The sequence below is a fragment of the Erythrolamprus reginae genome, chromosome 2 (assembly GCF_031021105.1).
Source record: "Erythrolamprus reginae isolate rEryReg1 chromosome 2, rEryReg1.hap1, whole genome shotgun sequence".
NCBI classification, from domain to species: domain Eukaryota; kingdom Metazoa; phylum Chordata; class Lepidosauria; order Squamata; family Dipsadidae; genus Erythrolamprus; species Erythrolamprus reginae.
In genome coordinates, this window is record NC_091951.1 from 125,211,705 (window position 1) to 125,231,751 (window position 20,047).

General features: G+C 38.4%; 1 protein-coding gene across 2 annotated transcripts in view; it reads right to left on the reverse strand.

The window, feature by feature from the left end:
• SH3PXD2B (SH3 and PX domains 2B) overlaps positions 1-20,047 on the reverse strand; it is a 151,632-nt gene that overhangs the window by 58,466 nt on the left and 73,119 nt on the right. For both annotated transcript variants that reach the window (XM_070739409.1, XM_070739407.1), the window contains exon 3: positions 11,322-11,397. In XM_070739409.1, the coding sequence (XP_070595510.1) occupies positions 11,322-11,397 (76 nt within the window). The remainder of the gene's footprint in view (positions 1-11,321; positions 11,398-20,047) is intronic.

Below are 20,047 nucleotides of genomic sequence, written 5' to 3' on the forward strand. Positions count from 1 at the left end.
AGAGTGGAAGGTGGAAGGCTTTTAAAGACCCAGAAATAATGAAGTAGAGTAGGGTTTCCTGCCTAAGTAGGGAGTTGGACTAGAAGACCTCCAAGGTCCCTTCCAACACTGTTTTTTTGTTGTTGTTATTATTATTATTATTCCATTCCAATTACAAAATAAAAAAATAGGCAACCTTATGAAGCATTCTTCATAGGTACAATAACTTATAAATTGCAAGGCAGTCCCTCATGAATGCACAATGTCAAACTGATTATTTTGAAGAGGCCAAATTGGGTTGACTGAATCAGAGAATTGAATTAATACATTTTGCAGTAGACATTCTAGGCTGTAAGAATGTAAAATTGGAATAAAAAAAATTAACACTTGCTACCAACTCATTAACATTTCTACATTAAAGTAATTTCCAAGTAAATGGTGGTAAGCCATTGGTTATCTGAAATGGTTATATTTATATATACTTCAACAAACTTAATTATTTTATCTAGAGCAGGGCTGTCAAACTTCCAGCCCACAGGCCAGATGTGTCACACACTGGCCATGCCTACACCCAGTTTAGCAAAGTGGGAAAATATTCAGATATATCACGTGATGTTGCCCTGACATGAATTTGACACCTCTGATTTAGAGGAACTGCAGTAAGCTGAGATATGGTTCCATCACAGTTCCTGGACATACAAGTACGCACTAGACTCCATGGATTAAAAACATCACACAATCACTTAACAGGACCTATCTTAAACTGCAGTTTGAAAATACCTCATTAATTGTCTCAAGGAATACTTCTCCTCTCCAGTATTTCTCTCCTCTCCAGCTCAGAGGAGAGATCACCCAACTTTACTTTTTTTCCTGGTCTGATATAGAAGCTGTGTTTTCTACCTCCCCCCACTCTATTTTTCTTTTTAAAAAAAACATACAATAGGCAATTTACAGTAAAGCCTGACTGCATTGTATGATTTGTGAAGCTTTGACAAGAACGCCGACAGGGGATGGAATTTATCCATCTCCTGCTGGAATCCTGCCACCCCCATCCCTGGATTGCCAGTTTTCTTCTATGGTCATTTTGGTTTATGCTATTAGTCCGACATGACACCAAGAGAGGAGTAGCAGCACTAGGAACGCTGGAGAAAGGAGTAAACTGGGACAGCTAGACAGAGGCAATTTGCTTTATAGAGACTTGTCCATTTGCTAAAATAGCATGAAGATTGCAAGATGGAACAGCAGAACTCTAATACAGGGGTCTCCAACCTTGGCAACTTTAAAACTTGTGGACTTTAATTCCCAGAACTCCTCAGGAATTGAAGACCACAGGTCTTTCTAGGAATTGAAGACCACAGGTCTTAAAGTTGACAAGATTAGAGACCCCTACTCTAAAGTGTCCTGCCTAACAGGCAATGTACTTTTCCCCCACTGTCTGTGTTTGACAGATAATAAGATCCCTAAAGGAGATGAAAAGGTTTTGATAGATGGCTAAACCCATCCCTCTAGCCATCTCTTCGAACCTGCCATCCCCTCTTCCAGTCATAGATCTGTATCAGGAAGAACAATTATTAGATTATCATTAAGAAATGAGTTTTATTACAAATGGGGAGGTGTTATTTCTTTTTCTCTTGCATGGCTTTAAATAACTGATAAATGATGCTACTCATTTATGCGCTGTGGTAGCACAGGGGTTAAATGCAGTATTGCAGGTTAATTCTGTTGACTGCCAGGAGTTCAATCCTGACTGGCTCAAGGATGACTCAGCCTTCAATCCTTCCGAGGTTGGTAAAATGAGGACCCAGATTGTTGGGGACAGTAGGCTGGCTCTGTAAACTGCTTAGAAATGGCTGAAAAGCACTGTGAAGCATTATATACCAGTAAGTCTTAGTGCTATTGCTATTTTAGCACCCTAGAAGAATAAACATATTTAGGTTTCTGGGGAATGGCCATCTGACAAAGTTTAATCGCTTCACGGGTTCCAGATACCAGTCATGTGGTCACGTCAGCTGCTGGTTTGAATTATATTGTCTCCATAAATCCAGTTCCCTCTATGAAGCAATGAATTTCCAAAAAGGAATGGACATTTTACAACACACAGAACTATGTTTTCAATGATAAGTCCTTCCTCTTGCAATCTTTCAGCACTATGCAATATAGACAGTGATTCAGCAAGAAAAAGTCCATCTATCACATGGGTGTCAAACTCATGGCGTCACATTTCTGCCATATGATGACGTTTCATGAAAGATTTTTGGTTCTTGGACCTGGGATAGGCATGGCCCACATGTGACGCATCCGGCCTGGGGGCTGCCAATTTGACACCTCTGATCTATCATCTAGTGAAACGCTGGTCTTCATTAAAGCAGTAGCAATAGCCCTTACAGTATATATTGCTTCACAGGTTCCTCTAAGTGATTTACAGAGTCAGCATTCAGAGTAGCTATGGCATTATTTTGAATAGACGGTAAGGATAAAATAATAATGGGTAATCTTAGCATTGCTAGGAAAATGCTAAGATGTAAAAACAAGAAAATCAATAAAAATTATTGCAAAAAAAAGGAAATAAAATAAACAGCCAGTAAATAATAATAATAATAATAATAATAATAATAATAATAATAATAATTATTATTATTATTATTATTATTATTATTATTATTATTATTATTAACTGGCTTATGCCAAAGCTGCAACGACTCTGGCATAAGCCAGTGAAAGTGGTCCCAGTGGTACTTGGCATGTTCAGCGGACATTTGAAAACCATCGGAATTGACCAAATCTCCATCTGTCAATTGCAAAAGGCCGCTTTACTGGGATCGGCAAACATAATTCACCGCTACATTACCCAGTCCTAGGTGCTTAGGAAGCGCCCGACTGGTGATGAAATACGAAATCCAGCATAGTGATCTCGTTTGCTGTGTTGTATTCACATGATAACAATAACAATAATGATGATGATGATAATAATAATAATAATAATAATAATAATAATAAGTAACCTGCAGTCTATGGGTTACAGTGACTTGTCCAAGCAACCCAAAGTTCCCATGATCATAGAGATGAAATTTGTGACAATCTGCCACACAGCTTTTCTTGGGGGGGGGGTTTCACTCCTTTTCAAATAAAAGTTAATACATATTTTAAAACTACAGCCTTTAAACTCATCTACAAGTCTGGGGTCTGTTTATCTGAGTAATACCATTGTATCACTGATACAACCCTTGCTCTTTTGTGTGTGTGTATGTGTGCAGGGGTGACTTTGTTTCCCTTGCGTAGAGAATAAATGTTCCACCCCTTGCACAGAGAAGTCTCTCAGCTCATAAAGGGTTTTTATACCATTGTCTTATCCATCCCCCCCTTACTGCTTTGAAAGTAATTTGCTATTCATCACTTCTCAAATTTCACCTAGACACTCTTGGCTGTGATTCACTTTTAAACATATGGACACAATTCCTTTCCAGAAGGAACGGATGGTTGCCAGGAACTGGCAGATATGCCTGACGGCTAGAGTTTCAAACAATGCTCAACACATAAATGGTGGTGCTGCCTCCTGTTAACATCAAACTAAATATATAGACCAAGCTTTTTATTTACAATGGACAGAACACCAGACCAAAAAGCTGCCTAGGGAAACAGAGAATCTTCCATCTTTTTGTGGAAATTCAATTAGGGATTTACATTTTCTGGCCCCATCTGGTGTCAGGACATATAGTACTATCATATGATGCAGCCGTTTGACAGATCATACGACAAGGTAAATAAATCAAAGTGAAATTTGGAAAAACTGTAAAAGGCAAAAGTAAAAAATAAAAGACCCTTCTTTCAAATTAATACACCAAGCCTTCTGCAGTAAACAAGAGGCCAACTTACCAGCTTTTTTGATGGAGTTGGTTAGAACAAGAGAGAGAAATGGAAAAGGGCCATTGTGGCAGAAGACTCTACAATGCAGATTTGGTACAACATGAACCACAAAATGTTGCCTAAAGCTCCACAGAACTCAAGCAAAGTGAAGCGTTAATGAGTCTTAATATTTTTTTCTCATACAGATACTAGTAGTCCTCAACTTCTGACTATAACTGAACCAAAAAATTATGTTGTTAAGCGAGATGCTTGTTAAGAGAATTTTGTCCCATTTCTTGTCACAGTTGTTAAGTTAATTGCTGCAGTTGCAGCCTAAACAGGCTTCTTCATTGACTTTGCTCATCAGTTGTAAAAGGTAATCACATGACACACACACACACACACACCCTGGACACTGCAGTGGTCATAAATATGAACCAGTTGCCAAGCATTCACATGACCATGGGGGATGCTGCAATAGTCTTAAGTGTGAAAAATGGGCATAAGTAACTTTTATCAGTGCCATTGTAACTTTGGAAGATCGCTAAGCAAACTGTTGTAAATTGAGGACTACCATATTATGCACTTAGCTAAGCAGATTCCCCACTACTGACAGCCTATCATGTATAGATCTAATGCACCAGGCTATACACATTCCTTGTCCAATCACACTTGGCCAATAAAGAATCCTCTCCTCTCCTTCCTTCCCTTCTCCCCTCCCCTCCCTTCCCTTGCCTCCTCTCTCTTATGACTTAGTCTAAAGCATGATCAAATCAATACAAAAGCATGGTAGTTCTGGGCAACTATGAGGTTCAAACTATAAAATACAAGACTGCTATATTGTGAGGATAGAACTGGAGAAGGGAACACAATGGCTGGGGTGAGAGGAAAGTACAGCACATAATTAAATAATGGCATGGATAAACTCTATGACTGTAAGGACTTGTCAACCTGAGGTTTTATAAGAAAGGTCATAGGTTTGACTGAATTTATTAATGCATACTGTGTTAAATCATTTCTTCCCTCAAGTATTGTTTTAAAGAGGTTTAACGAAGATCACTGCAATTTTGCAGTTAAAAGTAAACATTTCAAATTTGGGCAAAGGTTTCTCTCCATGCAGCTCATCTTAGCCTTTTTAGGAAAATACTAGTGAGAACATGCTCTAGATTCAATGGACACAATATCTGGAATATTCAGCTCTGTATATAAAAGTTAAAGAAGCAATTTATGGAAAGAATGACTTTCAGTTTACATTAGAATTGTTTCCTAGAATTTTGAAAAACACCCCCAAAATATCTAGTGTAGGCCATTATCCCCCAATCTAAGTGTCTTTCAGATGTGCTGAACTTTGATCATTTTAATTCCTGTATGGCCGAAGTGCCAAATTAGGAATTCAAAACAGATGGTGGCATCTAGGATCAGAGAAACCTTAGATTATGGATCATCTAAGGCTCTAAAGTACATGGGAATCATGATGGATAGAAAAGCATCCCCACTTCATAGCTTTCATATATTTGCCCTCAAAATATTGTGTGCAATGAGGATAATTGGAGTTCCGAATTAGAGTGCTCATTCGTCATCTTCTTCCTCTATTAATTAAACCTTTAAACAAAAAGGCTGAGTAGGCATTGTTGCTAGTATTCTGTTACATTATATTCTAAGACCGTATTTTATATTTATTTATTTATGTATTTATTTATTTAATTTGACTTCTATGCCGCCCAATCCCGAAGGACTCAGAGTGGCTCACGTATGTATGTATGTATGTATGTATGTATGTATGTATGTATGTATGTATGTATTTTATTTATTCCATTTATATGCTGCCCATCTCACTTGAAGTGATTCTAGATTTACAATGATTTTAAAAAATTAAAAACATTAAAACGTTAAATTAGTTTAAAAACTATAAAGATGGGAAGGAAGGAAGCAAAATGCACACAAGGGGATGTGGGCTCTTACCTTAGTCCAGGGGTAGGCAAAGTTGCCTCTTCTGTGACATATGGACTCCAACTCCCAGAATTCCTGAGGTAGCATGATTGGCTGAGGAATTCTGGGAGTTGAAGTTCACAAGTCATAGAATAGCCAACTTTGCCTTCCCCCTGTCTTAGTCCACTGATGAGCTCCACAATAATGTACCCTCATTGGGGGCCCAGATCAGTTGGGCGAGCTGGGTCTTCTTCAGCTCTTTCGGAAGGCCAAAAGGGGCAGGTGCAGGTCACACCTCAAGAAGCATGATATTCTAAAGCGCAGGAGCCATGGCTCTTCTCCTAGATCCCACTAGCCAGAATTCTTTGAATAGTGCCACCAGATAACATACCATGGATGCAATTAGGGTTGAGAAACAATGGTGCTTTGCTACTCTTACTGCCATGAGGTATGCCTTAATAGCAGCTTTAAGTTATGACTTGACGGACTAGTCCTTGTTTTTCTCCAGAAGCTCTCTAGCCCTCTCTTAGCCCTTTTCAGAATCCACAGCTCCTCTGGAAACCATGGGGAGTATTGGGAGCAATGGGTCAACAGCAGGGGTGGGTTGCTCCCAGCTTGGCCCAGTTCTTAAAACCAGTAGCAATGGCGTGAGGCCCCGCCCACCCACCTGGGACAGTTCTGTACATACACAGAAGCTGCTGTGCAGAAGCATCACACTCATGAGCGATCCGGTCACAATGGGTTTTACAACTCACCACTAGTCAAGAAGAAGCCATAAAGGAATGATCCTTTCTGAAGTCTCAGTCGCCCTCTGGTTTCAGGACATTATAAAGCGGTCTAATATTTTTTTAAAAAGCAGTCTCTCCAGAAGACAGAGGCCCAATTCAACTGTTTAAATCTCAGTTTTATTATCTGAGGTATAGAATTATAGTCTTGAGTGTTATAACCTGTCTTAATGAAAATGCAATAAACTGTTACAGGTTATTGATGCTTAATATCTTCTCATTTATCACACATTATTATGGACTACCATCTTATTCAATTGAAATTAAATTAGTTACCCACTATGTGTTTGTGTGTGTGTGTGTGTGTGTGTGTGTGTTTTCTGTTGGAAAGCAAAAACATGTGATATATACTGTATATTAGAAATAGTTTTTTTGTAACCAAGGATCGGCAATCCAGTGATAGAGATATTTTTATTTATTTTTAAAAAACACTAAAGTTATGCATGATTTTCTTCCCTGTAGTTAATTTTGCAAGCTCAATTATCTTGTGTTTGTTTTGTACGTTTCCCACTTTCTATCCAGTTCCTTATATATTTTTTTCATGTTCAAACCATAATGTGAAGTAATCATAGCAAAACCGCTGCAGCCTACCCTTCAAAGCATAATCTTAAATAGTTATGGTATTAAAAGTACCTCCTTTTGATAAGAAAAGATACTCAAAGCTGCTGATTGACTCTTTTGTTTCCTATCAAAGGTTTCAAATATAAAAGTGTTAGAAGTTTGCAAAAAAGGGAAAAAAGAAAGAAAAGCTGGAGGCAGCTGGGTAGACAGGATAACTGGAAATATTTTTTTCAGACGTCAGGAACCACAATGTATAATATTACCCAAGGAGGACTTCCCAGAAAGCAGCATGTTTAAATTATAAAACAACAACCAAATCCCCACAGTATCCAAGGGTTGGTATGGGATTATTAAAACAGAAACTGCACAGAAGGGAAGAATATAAGAAGGGTGATAACTGGAAAAAGTTGGAATGCAAAGAAGCCTAGGCTTTCTGTTGTAAAACCAACACTTTATCTCTCCCAAAATACACATACACACACACACACACACACACACAAAGCATATTTTTGCTGTTAATGAAAAGGAAGGGAGACTAATATAGATCTATTCGGGCACACACACAAAAGCACATCTACTCACCCAAACACAAAAGTTATTCCTTCACATTTTATTTAGAAAGAATCTTAAGTGACAGCTGATACAGAAAAATTCTGGTTCCTGTCTCGAGGTTTGCAGCCATTTGGGGCTTGAAATAAAAGAACTTGTTCCAATGGATGAACAAAGGAGAAGACTGAAGGAACTGCAGAGCTACATCATTCTGCCCTTGCAAACGTGCCAAATACAGAATTTCTGATTATTTCCAACCATTTATAAATCTCAGCCTATAAAAGCTTCGCTTGGCCAAGAAAGATTTCTCAGAGGTACAAAACAGGTTTTAGCCAGAGAAGCTGGTAACATTTCTTCAAGTCTAACATTTAAAGCAGAGGAATTTGACAGGTTCTGGTTGAATGTCAGGCAAAGTTTCCTAAGAGTATATAAGCAAAAGTGTTTCTCAATCTTAGCAACTTTAAGAAGTGCGTACCTCAGCTCCCAGATAGCATGCTGTCTGGGGAATTCTGGGAATTGAAATCCATATATCTCAAAGTTGCTAAAGTGAAGAAACACTTATGGTATATAAGCAGTTTGATGGCTTCCTGAGGGATGAATTCAGACAATTGCAGATACCAGCTTTCAAGAATGATTCAAACTGGATTTTTAAACGAAGGAAGTGGCTGCCTATCCCACTGCTGGGATTTTATGGAGTCAGAGATTTGTATATTGTAAACTGAATTCCTCACGTTTGATTATTTTTATGGAATTCCCCAAATTCTGTTGAGAACTCACATTGGGAGAACATCACCTTCATCTCTGGTTTCTATTGTAAAATAATTCCATAAAAAGGAAAATTTCCAAGCTTCCCAAAAGGAAAAAAGGCACTAAAAGCAAACAAAGGGTATTGGTTTTCCTTGAGCTATCCAAAAATAGGTTGCAACGCTTCGGAAACAGAATACTGTATACTCAAACTGTAATTTCTATTTGTTCAAATTGGGGATGCTGGCAAGCTGTTATATCTCTCCTATTTCATTCTGCCGGCATGGAAAACCACACCACATGCTCTTTTTCTCTGCACTCCTGCCAGAGTGAATCTTGCTTTGCTGCTACCACAATCTAGGAAACAGCTGGAATCAGAATGCAACATCATGGTTATTACTAAATTGCAGTTCTGCCCATATCTGAGGAAGAGCATCATTGTATAATGGAATGTTTTAATGGGAATAATTACACAGCCAAAAGAAAAACACTATTCAACAGCATAAGTCTATTTGTAAATCTGCGATACTATACTGCAGCAATGGTGAGAGTTGATTTGAAATTTGGGGTGCTCAGTTGCCTAACAGAATCCAAATTTTAAAGCCACTCTTCCCAGCCTTGGTTCCTCCAAACATACAGCTTCCATCGATCAGAATCAAAAGAGTCAATAGTCCAGAACAAGTGCATTTGTAAAAGAGAATCATAGGATTAGAAGGTGACATATAGGTCATTGGGGTCTATCTCCCTGTTCAGTGCAGAAATCCAAATTAATCTACCCAAAGAGTTGTCTACAGCTGATTTGTAAATATGAGACAAGTCAATATTGGTTTCAAAGATACATTAGTCTTACTATTAGAAGGTTTAGCTAATGGTAAATCAATGGCTGCCATCTGTTATTTAAATCTATTATTCCATGATGTACATGGAATAAAAGAAAATATGTCTCCCATTTCTTCAACGTGATATTTCTTTGAAATATTTCGGAATACCCACAGTCTCACTCTCTTCTAAATGGTAAATATTCCCTTTTCCTTCAAGCCCTCTACCTAGGTTTTAGCTTCCAGAACCCAGATCATCCTCGTTGCCCTTCTTTGAACTTGCTTCAATTCCTCTGGAAAAAATCAAGCTATGTGGTTGCTAAGAGGCAAAAATGACTTGATGACTTATAATAAAATCAATCAATCTTCTTCCTCATCCCAGATGATTCTTGGCACTAGATCTACAGTTCCAGAATATTTGTGTATACTCTTTCCCCCCCAATCCTCTTTATATTTCCATGATTTGTGGGGGGTTTTCAGATATTCATCAAGTTTCTCCTATTACACACAATTTCTCCTATTACACTTATCTTTTTTCTTTTGTACTTTTAATACTACCATTTCAAAGAATTACCACATAATGTTGAGCTCTTCTTCCATTATCACGTCCAACTAGAAATCTGAAAAACTATACCGCATAGTCCCAAGATGGCCTTCTGAAGATTACACAATATAGAATCAAAAAGGCAACAAACAGAATGGAATAGGACAATTTGCTATAGCCAATTCGCTGCAGCCAACTCACCGCAAGACAATTTACCACGGCCAACTCACCATGTGACAATTTAATAATACAATTATTTAAAATAAATACAATTTTATTTTGATTTTTGTCATTCTGTCCTCCTTCTCACATTTCATTCTGTCCCACTTCTTGCATCCTTTCATTAATTGATTCTATTTCACAATTTATTTGATATTAGTGTAACTTATCCTGCAGTGAGTTATCCCTCAGCCAGTTGGCCATGATGAGTTGTCTGTAGTGAGTTGGACACAACAAGTTGGCTATAGAGAATGATCATAGACCCCCCCCCCCAAACAGAAACAGTTCATTACTGATGTGATCTGTTCTGAATATCCAGCTTCATAAGCATCTTAGGAGATGCATTTTGTTCTACCTGGAATTTCTAAAACATCTTTAAAGACAATGCATTTTAATACCAGAGTACATTAAATTAGATCTAACTGGAAGTGGCAATGCACAGATTATCCTGTTTGTTCTTATACAGGAAATGTATCAGAATATCCTGACCAAGTGTCTGATCTTTATCAAGCATATAGCCCCAAATAAAATCAGATCTCAAACAACCATCCGTAGTTGCTTAATCTTATCTAGATTTTTTTTCTGTTTTCTCTCATCCATTATAAAACCGTCTTTTCAGATAGGAAAAATAGATCTGTGTCTCATCCACATACCGATTTCACCCTAGGCCAAATATATGAGCATCTTCTAACTAAATTCTATGATACATTACCAGCATATATCATTTCCCAGGTTGTCCAATGTCATTTCTATCTGAAATTCAGGCCAGAACCATATTGAAACCAACATAAATAATTAGGATCAAACAAGACTGAAGCAGTGAAAAGCCCTAGAGCAGATCATAGCAACATAAAACCCATGTTATAAATAGCCAGTCTAATCTCCATTCAAATGTCCAAATGTGTTGCCATAAAACCCCGTCATTCTCTGAAGAAGAAGTCAAAGCTTGTAGTCAATATATCTAAAATAAGAAAATTGCTAACAGTGAGAACAATCATCCGGTGAAACAAATTGCTTTTGGAAGTTGTGGATGTCCCATCACTGGAGCCTTTTAAGGAGAGACTGGACAACCATTTGTCAGAAATAATATAGGTCTCCTGCATAAGCAGAGGGTTGGACTAAATGACCTCCAAGGTCCTTTCCAACTTTGTTACTACTACTGAATAGTGGAGCAATAAAGAGCTACATTAATCTATAATAGATTGATTGACAAAGAGAATAAGAGAGGATGGAAGAGGCACGGATTGATGGATATGTAAATAGATGATAGAACAGACAAACAGATAGACACAGATAGAAAGAATATATAAAATTATTTCATTTGAGAACTATACTGTTCCCCTTACAAACCTGGCAAAAATGGAATTATCCTTTGTTTAGGGTCCTTCTGTCCTCCTTCCATTGGAAATTTGTCCAACATTTGCATCTATTAAAAAAAAGTGTGCATGTGTGAGAGACACAGTTAACATAGCCATAGAATAATAAATGAATTTTTACATTAAAAAGAAATCAGTACTGCAGACAAATAGCCACCTGGCCTTTGGTAGAGTTTTTCAGAAACACAAACTCCGCCAGACAGACTTTCTAAGTGACTGATACTGCATCTGCTGTTTTTAATTTCTTGAAAGATTTCATGTTTAGAGTCCTTGTGGAAACAATGCCTCCTCATGCAGAAACAGGAAGGGCTCAATTTCTCTAAACCCTTAGGCAATCTTTCTGATTTCTATATTGTGCAAATCCATGCTTGCTGCACCTTGCAATGAGCAATCTTAATAAGAAAAGGGATTTGACTTTCCTCCTTTTCAATGTGAGCTGGAATTTGAAAGGAGTTATGGGAACGTTCAACAGTACGTGTGCAAATGGATGTCAAATTGTGTGTGTTCTTGATTCACCAGCACAGGCGGTTCATGAGACAAAAAGAGAAGAAACAAGGTAAAAAGTTCCACCATGACACTGTTCACAACAATCTTAATATACAAGTAGTCCTTGATTTATAACTGTTCATTTAGTTCCAACAGCACTGAAAAAAGTGACTCATGATCATTTTTTATAGTTGCAACTTTTGCAGCGTCTCCATGGTCATGTGGATCAAAAGTCAGATGCTTGGAAATAATATTTATGACAGTTGCTGTGTCCTGAGATGATGTGATTCCTTTTTGCAACCTTCTGGCAAGCAAAGTCAATCAGGAAACCAGATTCATTTAACAACTGGGTTACTAACTCAATGTCTGCAGTAATTCATTTAAAAACTGTGACAAGAAATGTCATAAAATGGGGAAAAGCTCACTTAATGTCTTAATTACCAACAGAATTTTTGGGCTTAACAATGACAACAAAAGAACTGGAAGGGACCTTCAAGGTCTTCTAGTCCAATCCCCTGCTTAATTATGGTCTTAAGTCGAGGACTACCTGCATTGAAATACAGTGGTACCTCGACATACGAGTTTAATTCGTTCCAGACCCGAGCTCGTAAGTCGATCAACTTGCATCTCGAACTAATGTCTTTAGACTTTGTTTTTTGCGCCAAGATAACCGGAAGCAAGGAGGTTCTTGTGCCATCTAGTGGAAGCTCGGCTCGTATCCCGAATTTGAGCTCGGGTGTCGAACAGAAATTTCGCTCGCGTCGCGGCTCGTAACTTGGAATACTTGCATGTGGAGCAGCTCGTATCTAGAGGTACTACTGTATCACATCTGAAAGTGGCTAAGGTTGAGAAACGTCTGACTAGAGTGCAGAGTTTGCATTTTTGTGCAAAATTGAGGCTGAGGAGTACCACATTGAGACCTATTCCTGTAAGACAGTAACAGGCTATGTAAGGTCTTGGTCAAGAGTTTTTTTTTCACCATGCTAATATTGTGAGCCACCCAGAATCATATATTTGAGATGGGCAGCTACATAAAGTGAAAAAAATAAATAAGTAAAAATATGGCTGTCTTTTAAAAATCTCACGCAAGCTTGTAAGTGTTAATTGAATATAGAGAGAAGTAGAGATTTTTGTCTGAATTCTGCTCAAGCTGGATGTGAGATGAAACCAAGCAGAGAGGTCAAAACAATCTGTGATCTATGAATGTGGGCCCTTCAGATGTTTTAAACTTTAACTTCAACTCCTCTAATTCTTGACCATTGGTCACCTTGCTGGAGGCCAGAACCCTTGAAAAGAGTTAGTTGCCTATCTTGCACTTCAGAATCAATGTCAGGACATACCAGATGGCCTAATTCAATAAAAAAGGCAGATTCCTGTGTTCAAACTCCCATCTACTGGACTCATGAGATTAATTGATTAACCTGTGGCAGATGAAAAATCCTTTGAAAAGACACAGCAGAGTATGCAAGAAAGCAAAACATGGCATTATCAAGATTCTAAGTTTTCACCTGTATTTTTTCCTCTCAAATCTAAATTGTTACAATTTCATCTACTGCAGATACTGTAAAAGGCAAGCTTTATATTAGAAGACTCACATTTTAAAGAATTCACAGTTTCAGCCAAACATAGTAGTAGCAAAACTTCCCAGGCCATCTTTATGAACAAGGCACAATATTATAGTGAGAAAATATATATAAACATCTTAGAAATTTATATATAGCAATAGGGTCTACATTCTAGACACAGAAATATGTCTTAAATGGCTGCCAATATATGTAAAATTAGAGCAGCCTAAGGCCATGTTATAAAAGTGATCGGGTCACTTTCCCAAATGCTTGTGGGAAACAATCAATTCTACAAGTATTTTTCTTGGAACGGTTAAATCCAGAGTGTTTAATCCAATGCCCCCAGAGGCTCCCTGTGACCATAACTGATGGTTCTTAAGTGCCTGCCTAACTGATTAAAGCAGGAATAAAAATGCACATAAACCTAGAAATAGGCAGGTCAACAGTTAAAATAAACAATAAATAAATAAATTCTTAAGACCCTAAGAAAACCAAAGCCTTATCAGAGATATGGTTTCACTGATATTGTGGCTCTCAAGCTCCTCAATCATGTTAAATGGCCATAAAGAGGCTGCCAACTGTTTTGATTCAAAATATAACTAAGTGAATGCCACAACCCAGAAATCACCAAAGCACTAACTTTCAAATTTATTTATTTATTGGATTTGTATGCTGCCCCTCTCCGTGGACTTGGGGTGACTCACAGCATATCAACAATATGCAAATAGTATACAAAAAACAATTGGATCCAATTAATTAAATAGTTAGTCTAACACATTATAAAAGTTAAATATCAAAACTCATTCACTCAAACACAAACCAAGCATACTAAGCATTCAGTGGCTAGAGGCTGAGATCTAATGACTCCAAGCCTGGCGGCATAAATAAGTTTTCAAGTTCTTATGAAAGGCAAGGAGGGTTGGGGCAGTACGAATTTCTGGGGGGAACTGATTCCAGAGGGCCGGGGCCCACACAGAGAAGGCTCTTCCCCTAGGTCCCACCAAGCAACATTGTCTAGTTTACGGGACCTGGAGAAGGCCGACTCTGTGGGACGTGATCGGACACTGTGATTCATGTGGCAGAAGGCAGTCCCGCAGATAATCTGCTCCAGTGCCATGTAGGTCTTTATAGGTCATAAACAACACTTTGAATTGTGTTCGGAAACCAATTGGCAACCAATGCAGTTCGCAGAGTGCTGGAGAGACATGGGCATACCTTGAAAGGCCCAAGACTGCTCGTGCGGCTGCATTTTGTACAATTTGTAGTTTCTGGACACTTTTCAGAGGTAGCCCCATTTAGAGAGCATTGCAGTAGTCGAACCTCGAGGTGATGAAGGCATGAGTGACTGAGTAGAGACTCCCTGTCCAAGTAGGGCCGCAACTGGTGCACCAGGCGAACCTGGGAAAACGCCCCCCTCGCCACAACCGAAAGATGATGGTCCAATGTCAGCTAGTCCAAATGCTAGTTTTAACACAAATAAAGAATGCATCAATTTCTATGACCTGAAGACAACTAGTGCCACTGCAAGTATTAATAATAATAATAATAATAATAATAATAATAATAATAATTTATTAGATTTGTATACCTTCGAGACCGCCTCCTGCCGCACGAATCCCAGCGACCGATTAGGTCCCACAGAGTGGGCCTTCTCTGGGTCCCATCAACTAAACAATGTCGGTTGGCGGGCCCCAGGGAAAGAGCCTTCTCTGTGGCGGCCCCAACTCTCTGGAACCAACTCCCCCCAGAGATTAGAACTGCCCCTACTCTCCCTGCCTTCCGTAAACTTCTTAAAACCCACCTTTGCCGTCAGGAATGGGGGAACTGAAACATCTCCCCCGGGCATGTACAATTTATGTATGGTATGTTTGTGTGTGTGCTTGTTAGTATATTGGGGTTCTTTTTAAACTTTTTAAATATTTAAATTTATTTGTATTTGTTACGATTTGTTATGCCTTGTTGTGAGTCGCCCCGAGTCCGCGGAGAGGGGCGGCATACAAATCTAAATAATAAATAATAAATAAATGCCGCCCCTCTCTGAAGACTCGGGGCGGCTTACAACGATAAAAACAATATTATAATAGCACAAATCTAATATTAAAAAATTAAAAACCCTATCATAATTAAAAACCAAACAGCACATACATACCAAACATAAATTATAATAAGCCTGGGGAAAAGATTTCTCAAATCTCCCATGCTTGGCGGTATAGGTGGGTCTTAAGTAGTTTACGGAAGACAAGGAGGGTGGGAGCAGTTCTAATCTCCGGAGGGAGTTGATTCCAGAAGGCCGGGGCGGTATGCTTAAAACTAACCAATATTGTCTTGTTGTTGTTGACAGGAATGCCACATGTCACATAAATACGGCTGAGGAAGCTAGTCTGCTCTTTTCTTATCTTATTAAAGCAAAACATTAGATTAACTTCAAATCTGATTGCAACATCAGGCATGGATGAACCTGTTTTTTTACTATTTTTCCTCCCCTCAATCTCCATCCCAAAGTAAAACTGCATCATATTAGGTGTGCTCAACAAAGGGCTGGATAGAACAGATGTAGGATTCATGTAAGACAAGTTTCTTCATACCATCCAGATATGCTTGACTGCAACTGTAATCATTAGCCATCTGGAAGACACAACTGTACTTTGAAGAAGGCTGAATAGGCATTTGGGAATGGCCTCCTTATTTTTGGAAGCACCTTGGAATATATGGTAACAAAATAAAAATAGAAATACTGTACACACACACAGTACTTCACCTAGGGATATGTGAGGCAATTTTGATATTTGATATTTCTTCGAAGGAAAATTTATCACCTAGATGAGCTTAACAATGCTAACAAACAATTTTCCCAGACAGTTTGCTCCCTCTGCTAATAGGAACTTTATCCTACACTCACACCTAACTACAGAATAGGTATTCTTCCTTCTGAAGAAATCATTAATAGAGAACAATTGGGTACCAAGAAGACAGAAAGATGTATTTTGATCATGAAAAGCTAAATTAGAACATTTCCCCCTTTCTTGACCACACAACTGTCAAAAATATAATTTATGAAGGTAATTAGGTTTGTAGGATACCGACATTGTTCCATGTCCTTGTAAAATTAATGGCTTATAACATCAATATTTTCATCTGCTAAAAACATTGCCAATTAAAATTTTACCAGGAGACTATTTTATGTTGAGGAGATCTGAACGCATTCAGACGCACACTTTCTGTCTGGGAAGGACACTAACATTTATAGTAGATACAGGAGTGGACAATCTGATGCCATACTAAACATGGGAGAAATGAATCTTTAGCAAGAGAGAGGGGGGGGGAGGGAGAGAGAGAGAGAGAGATTTACATGTCTGCTGAACTGAAGGACTTGGTTTCTCAGAAGAAGTAACTGAGCTGCAAATCCATTAAATTCATCATTATACAGTATCTAATGTCTGTTTTCCCCCCTTCTAGACAATTTCCCTACTCTCCCCAGGATGATTATGCTTCCTCCCAATTGTTTCTCTTGTAACCAAATACAGATAGCAACTATCTTCTATGGAAACCGAAGCCCCAGTGTCTATGTTAGGAGACACATCTGATAGCCTCGTGCATTGTTGCTGCAGCATAGAACATGCGGGATGAACGAATGATATTCACAATTAGCAGCACCTAAGAATATGAATGCATAGCACCCTATTTGGCATGGGTTAAATTAGGTGCTTTTCTTATGCACATTGTGCTGCTCTATTCTCCTCATTGCACTTGAAATCCAAACAATCCTTTGTGTCAATGAGGATCAATTCAACCACTTGATATCCCAAAGGTACAGAAGTTTTTTGTCATAAACATTTGCTGTAAATAAAATTTTAAAATAAAAGGACTGTTCTGTTTGGAATGGATTATCAGCTTTTTCCTTAGTCACTATGCTGCCCCACTCTCCCTACCCATGTATGGCAATCCCCCCCGCCCCAATAAGTCTCAGAAAGCACCCCTGTTGCACAGATCCGGATTCCAAGCTCAGTACAGCAAGAGTCACTAGGTAACTAACTCCAATGGACAAAGTCCAAGAAAGCAGTCTAGGAGTCAAACAAACCAGGAGACAAGACCAAAGCACAGAACTGGGCACATTGCTCCAGCAATACTCAAGTCCTCAGGGCAGGAATAAGTAGGCAGTGGTCATGAGAGGCAAGATTGTCTCCACATGAGTAATCTAGTTGGCCAGTATCCTGCCTGTCTCCTCTAGAATATCTTTAAATCAGGAGTAGGAGTGAACTCAACTCCTTCATTGCTAACAGGCTGCAGCTGCTCACTGTCCTAGAGCCTTCTGGCCAACTTGCTGCAGCTGTGGCTAACCTCCCCCAGACTCAGTCTGTCCTCCAATCAACCCCAGCTGAGGCTGTTCCACCACATTAGCATTCTCTGAACCCTGATCCTGACCAATACTCCGCTCCACACTTTCCTTTGCAGACTCAAACTCACTCTCCTCCTCTGAACTCACATCTGGAAAAGGGTCTTTAGGTGGATCCATGATACAACAGTCACAAGGCTATGTTTGTATCATTATATGGGGACCCTGCTGTCTTCTCCAGAGCTGCATAATACAACATGATTCCATATAATCATCCTAACCAACTTTTTTGCTTGTTCTCACATTCTTGAAACAATATGGTATCATAATTCTTGAACATGCAAATATGTTACAAGTTATGCTCTTAAACAACTTTACATCATCAAATCCAACCAACACTGTTATATAGCTATGTTATAACATAGAGACTATTATAGCACTGTAGCTATATAACAACGCAAGCTTGTTATATAGCTACACTGCGCTATAATAGTCTCTGTGTTATAATTTATAAAATTATTCTACAGTATTTGTAGGTCACTCACTTTCTAGAACATGGGCAGTTGTAAACAGTAAAAACTTAATCAAAACATCAGAGGTATAAAAAATAATAATAAATTAAATACTGTAGTATCATCATTTTTATTTATTGGTAGGAAAAGTTTTAGTTCTTTTTCCAGGATATTAACGTATGCTTTCTCTTTGATTATTGTTTGGTTTATTATCCACCTTTTGGTAACATTTATTTCAGAGTCTTTCCATTTTATGCTCAGAGGTTTGTGGTCTTCCCATGTATTGGGAAGGAATTCACATTCTATTGTTTGATTTATTAAATCCTGATTTGCCCACGCCTGCCTGCCTGCCTGCCTGCCTGCCTTGTTTGTTTGTTTGTTTGTTTATTTATTTATTTAGATTTGTATGCCGCCCCTCTCCGTAGACTCGGGGCAGCTAACAACAGTAATAAACAGCATGTAACAAATCTAATGTTTAAAATGATTTAGAAACCCTTATTAAAACCAAACATACACACAAACATACCATGCATAAATTGTATAGGTCTAGGGGGAAAAGGGTAGTTCAGTTCCCCCAGGCCTGACGACAGAGGTGGGTTTTAAGGAGCTTACGAAAGCAAGGAGGTTGGGGGCAATTCTGATCTCCAGGTGGAGCTGGTTCCAGAGGGTTGGGGCTGCCACAGAGAAGGCTTTTCCCCTGGGTCCCGCCAGACGACATTGCTTAGTTGACGGGACCCAAAGAAGACTGACTCTGTGGGACCTAACCGGTCACTGGGATTCGTGCGGCAGAAGGCGGACCCGGATGTATTCTGGTCCGATGCCATGAAGGGCTTTGTAGGTCAATCCTGGACCAGGATTGGTGTGGGTTTGAAAAAAAAGTGTAGTTAGAGTAAATAATTAATAAAAAATATTTTTAAAAAAATAATAATAAAACTTGTTTTAAATAAAATAATAATCCTCCTGAAATATAAAAATCCAATTGCTAGGGTCATAGGATTCAAGGAAAGGAGGTCTTTGTGTCCAGAACACAAATAAGGAGGGAGCCATTCTAATTTTGGGGGGGGATCCGAATTGCAACTTTCAACTAACAACAAACAACCAAACTACATCTACAGTATAAGCAGTTATACAATATACAAACATGATTATAAGGATCTTCAAACATCTCCCTCCAGCAATCAATCGATGGCAGGGATACCGGCATGTATACATATTTGAGCATGTAGAAAATGTCTGCGACAATCAAAATTGTTTCTAAGATTTATTTATTTTTTTAAAAAAAGGCTACAGTTGCAGCCTCCGTGACCTTAGCTTGTGTTTTTATGAAACTTAACTTACAAAACGTATCTTGCATTCTTAAAATAATCTTATAACAATTTTTATGAATTCCTCCGCAGCTACCACAGTTTTAGAAACTAAAAAAGTTTTCACGAACAAATGTAATAATGGAACCATACTACCACAGGAAAATTTCCTCTGCTATAACAATAAAAGAGACTGTTATTGCCACTTGCAAGCCTGCATGATCAGATTTAGGAAATAGCAGAATTTCAAGAAATAGTTTGTACAGTTATGGAATTCTATAAACTCTCCCCTTCAAAGAATACAAAGCAAGCCTGTAGCAAAGATCTAAAAATCAAAGTTCAGCTTCTTTTTTGCTTTTTTTCCAAAATAAATTGTTACCACCATTTCTAATGGGTAATTTTAATAAATCTCTATATACGCTCTACCACAAACATAGATTCAATTTGTACTGTACAGAGTGCTCTGTCTCTCAATAAAACTCACTTCTATATATGCTATC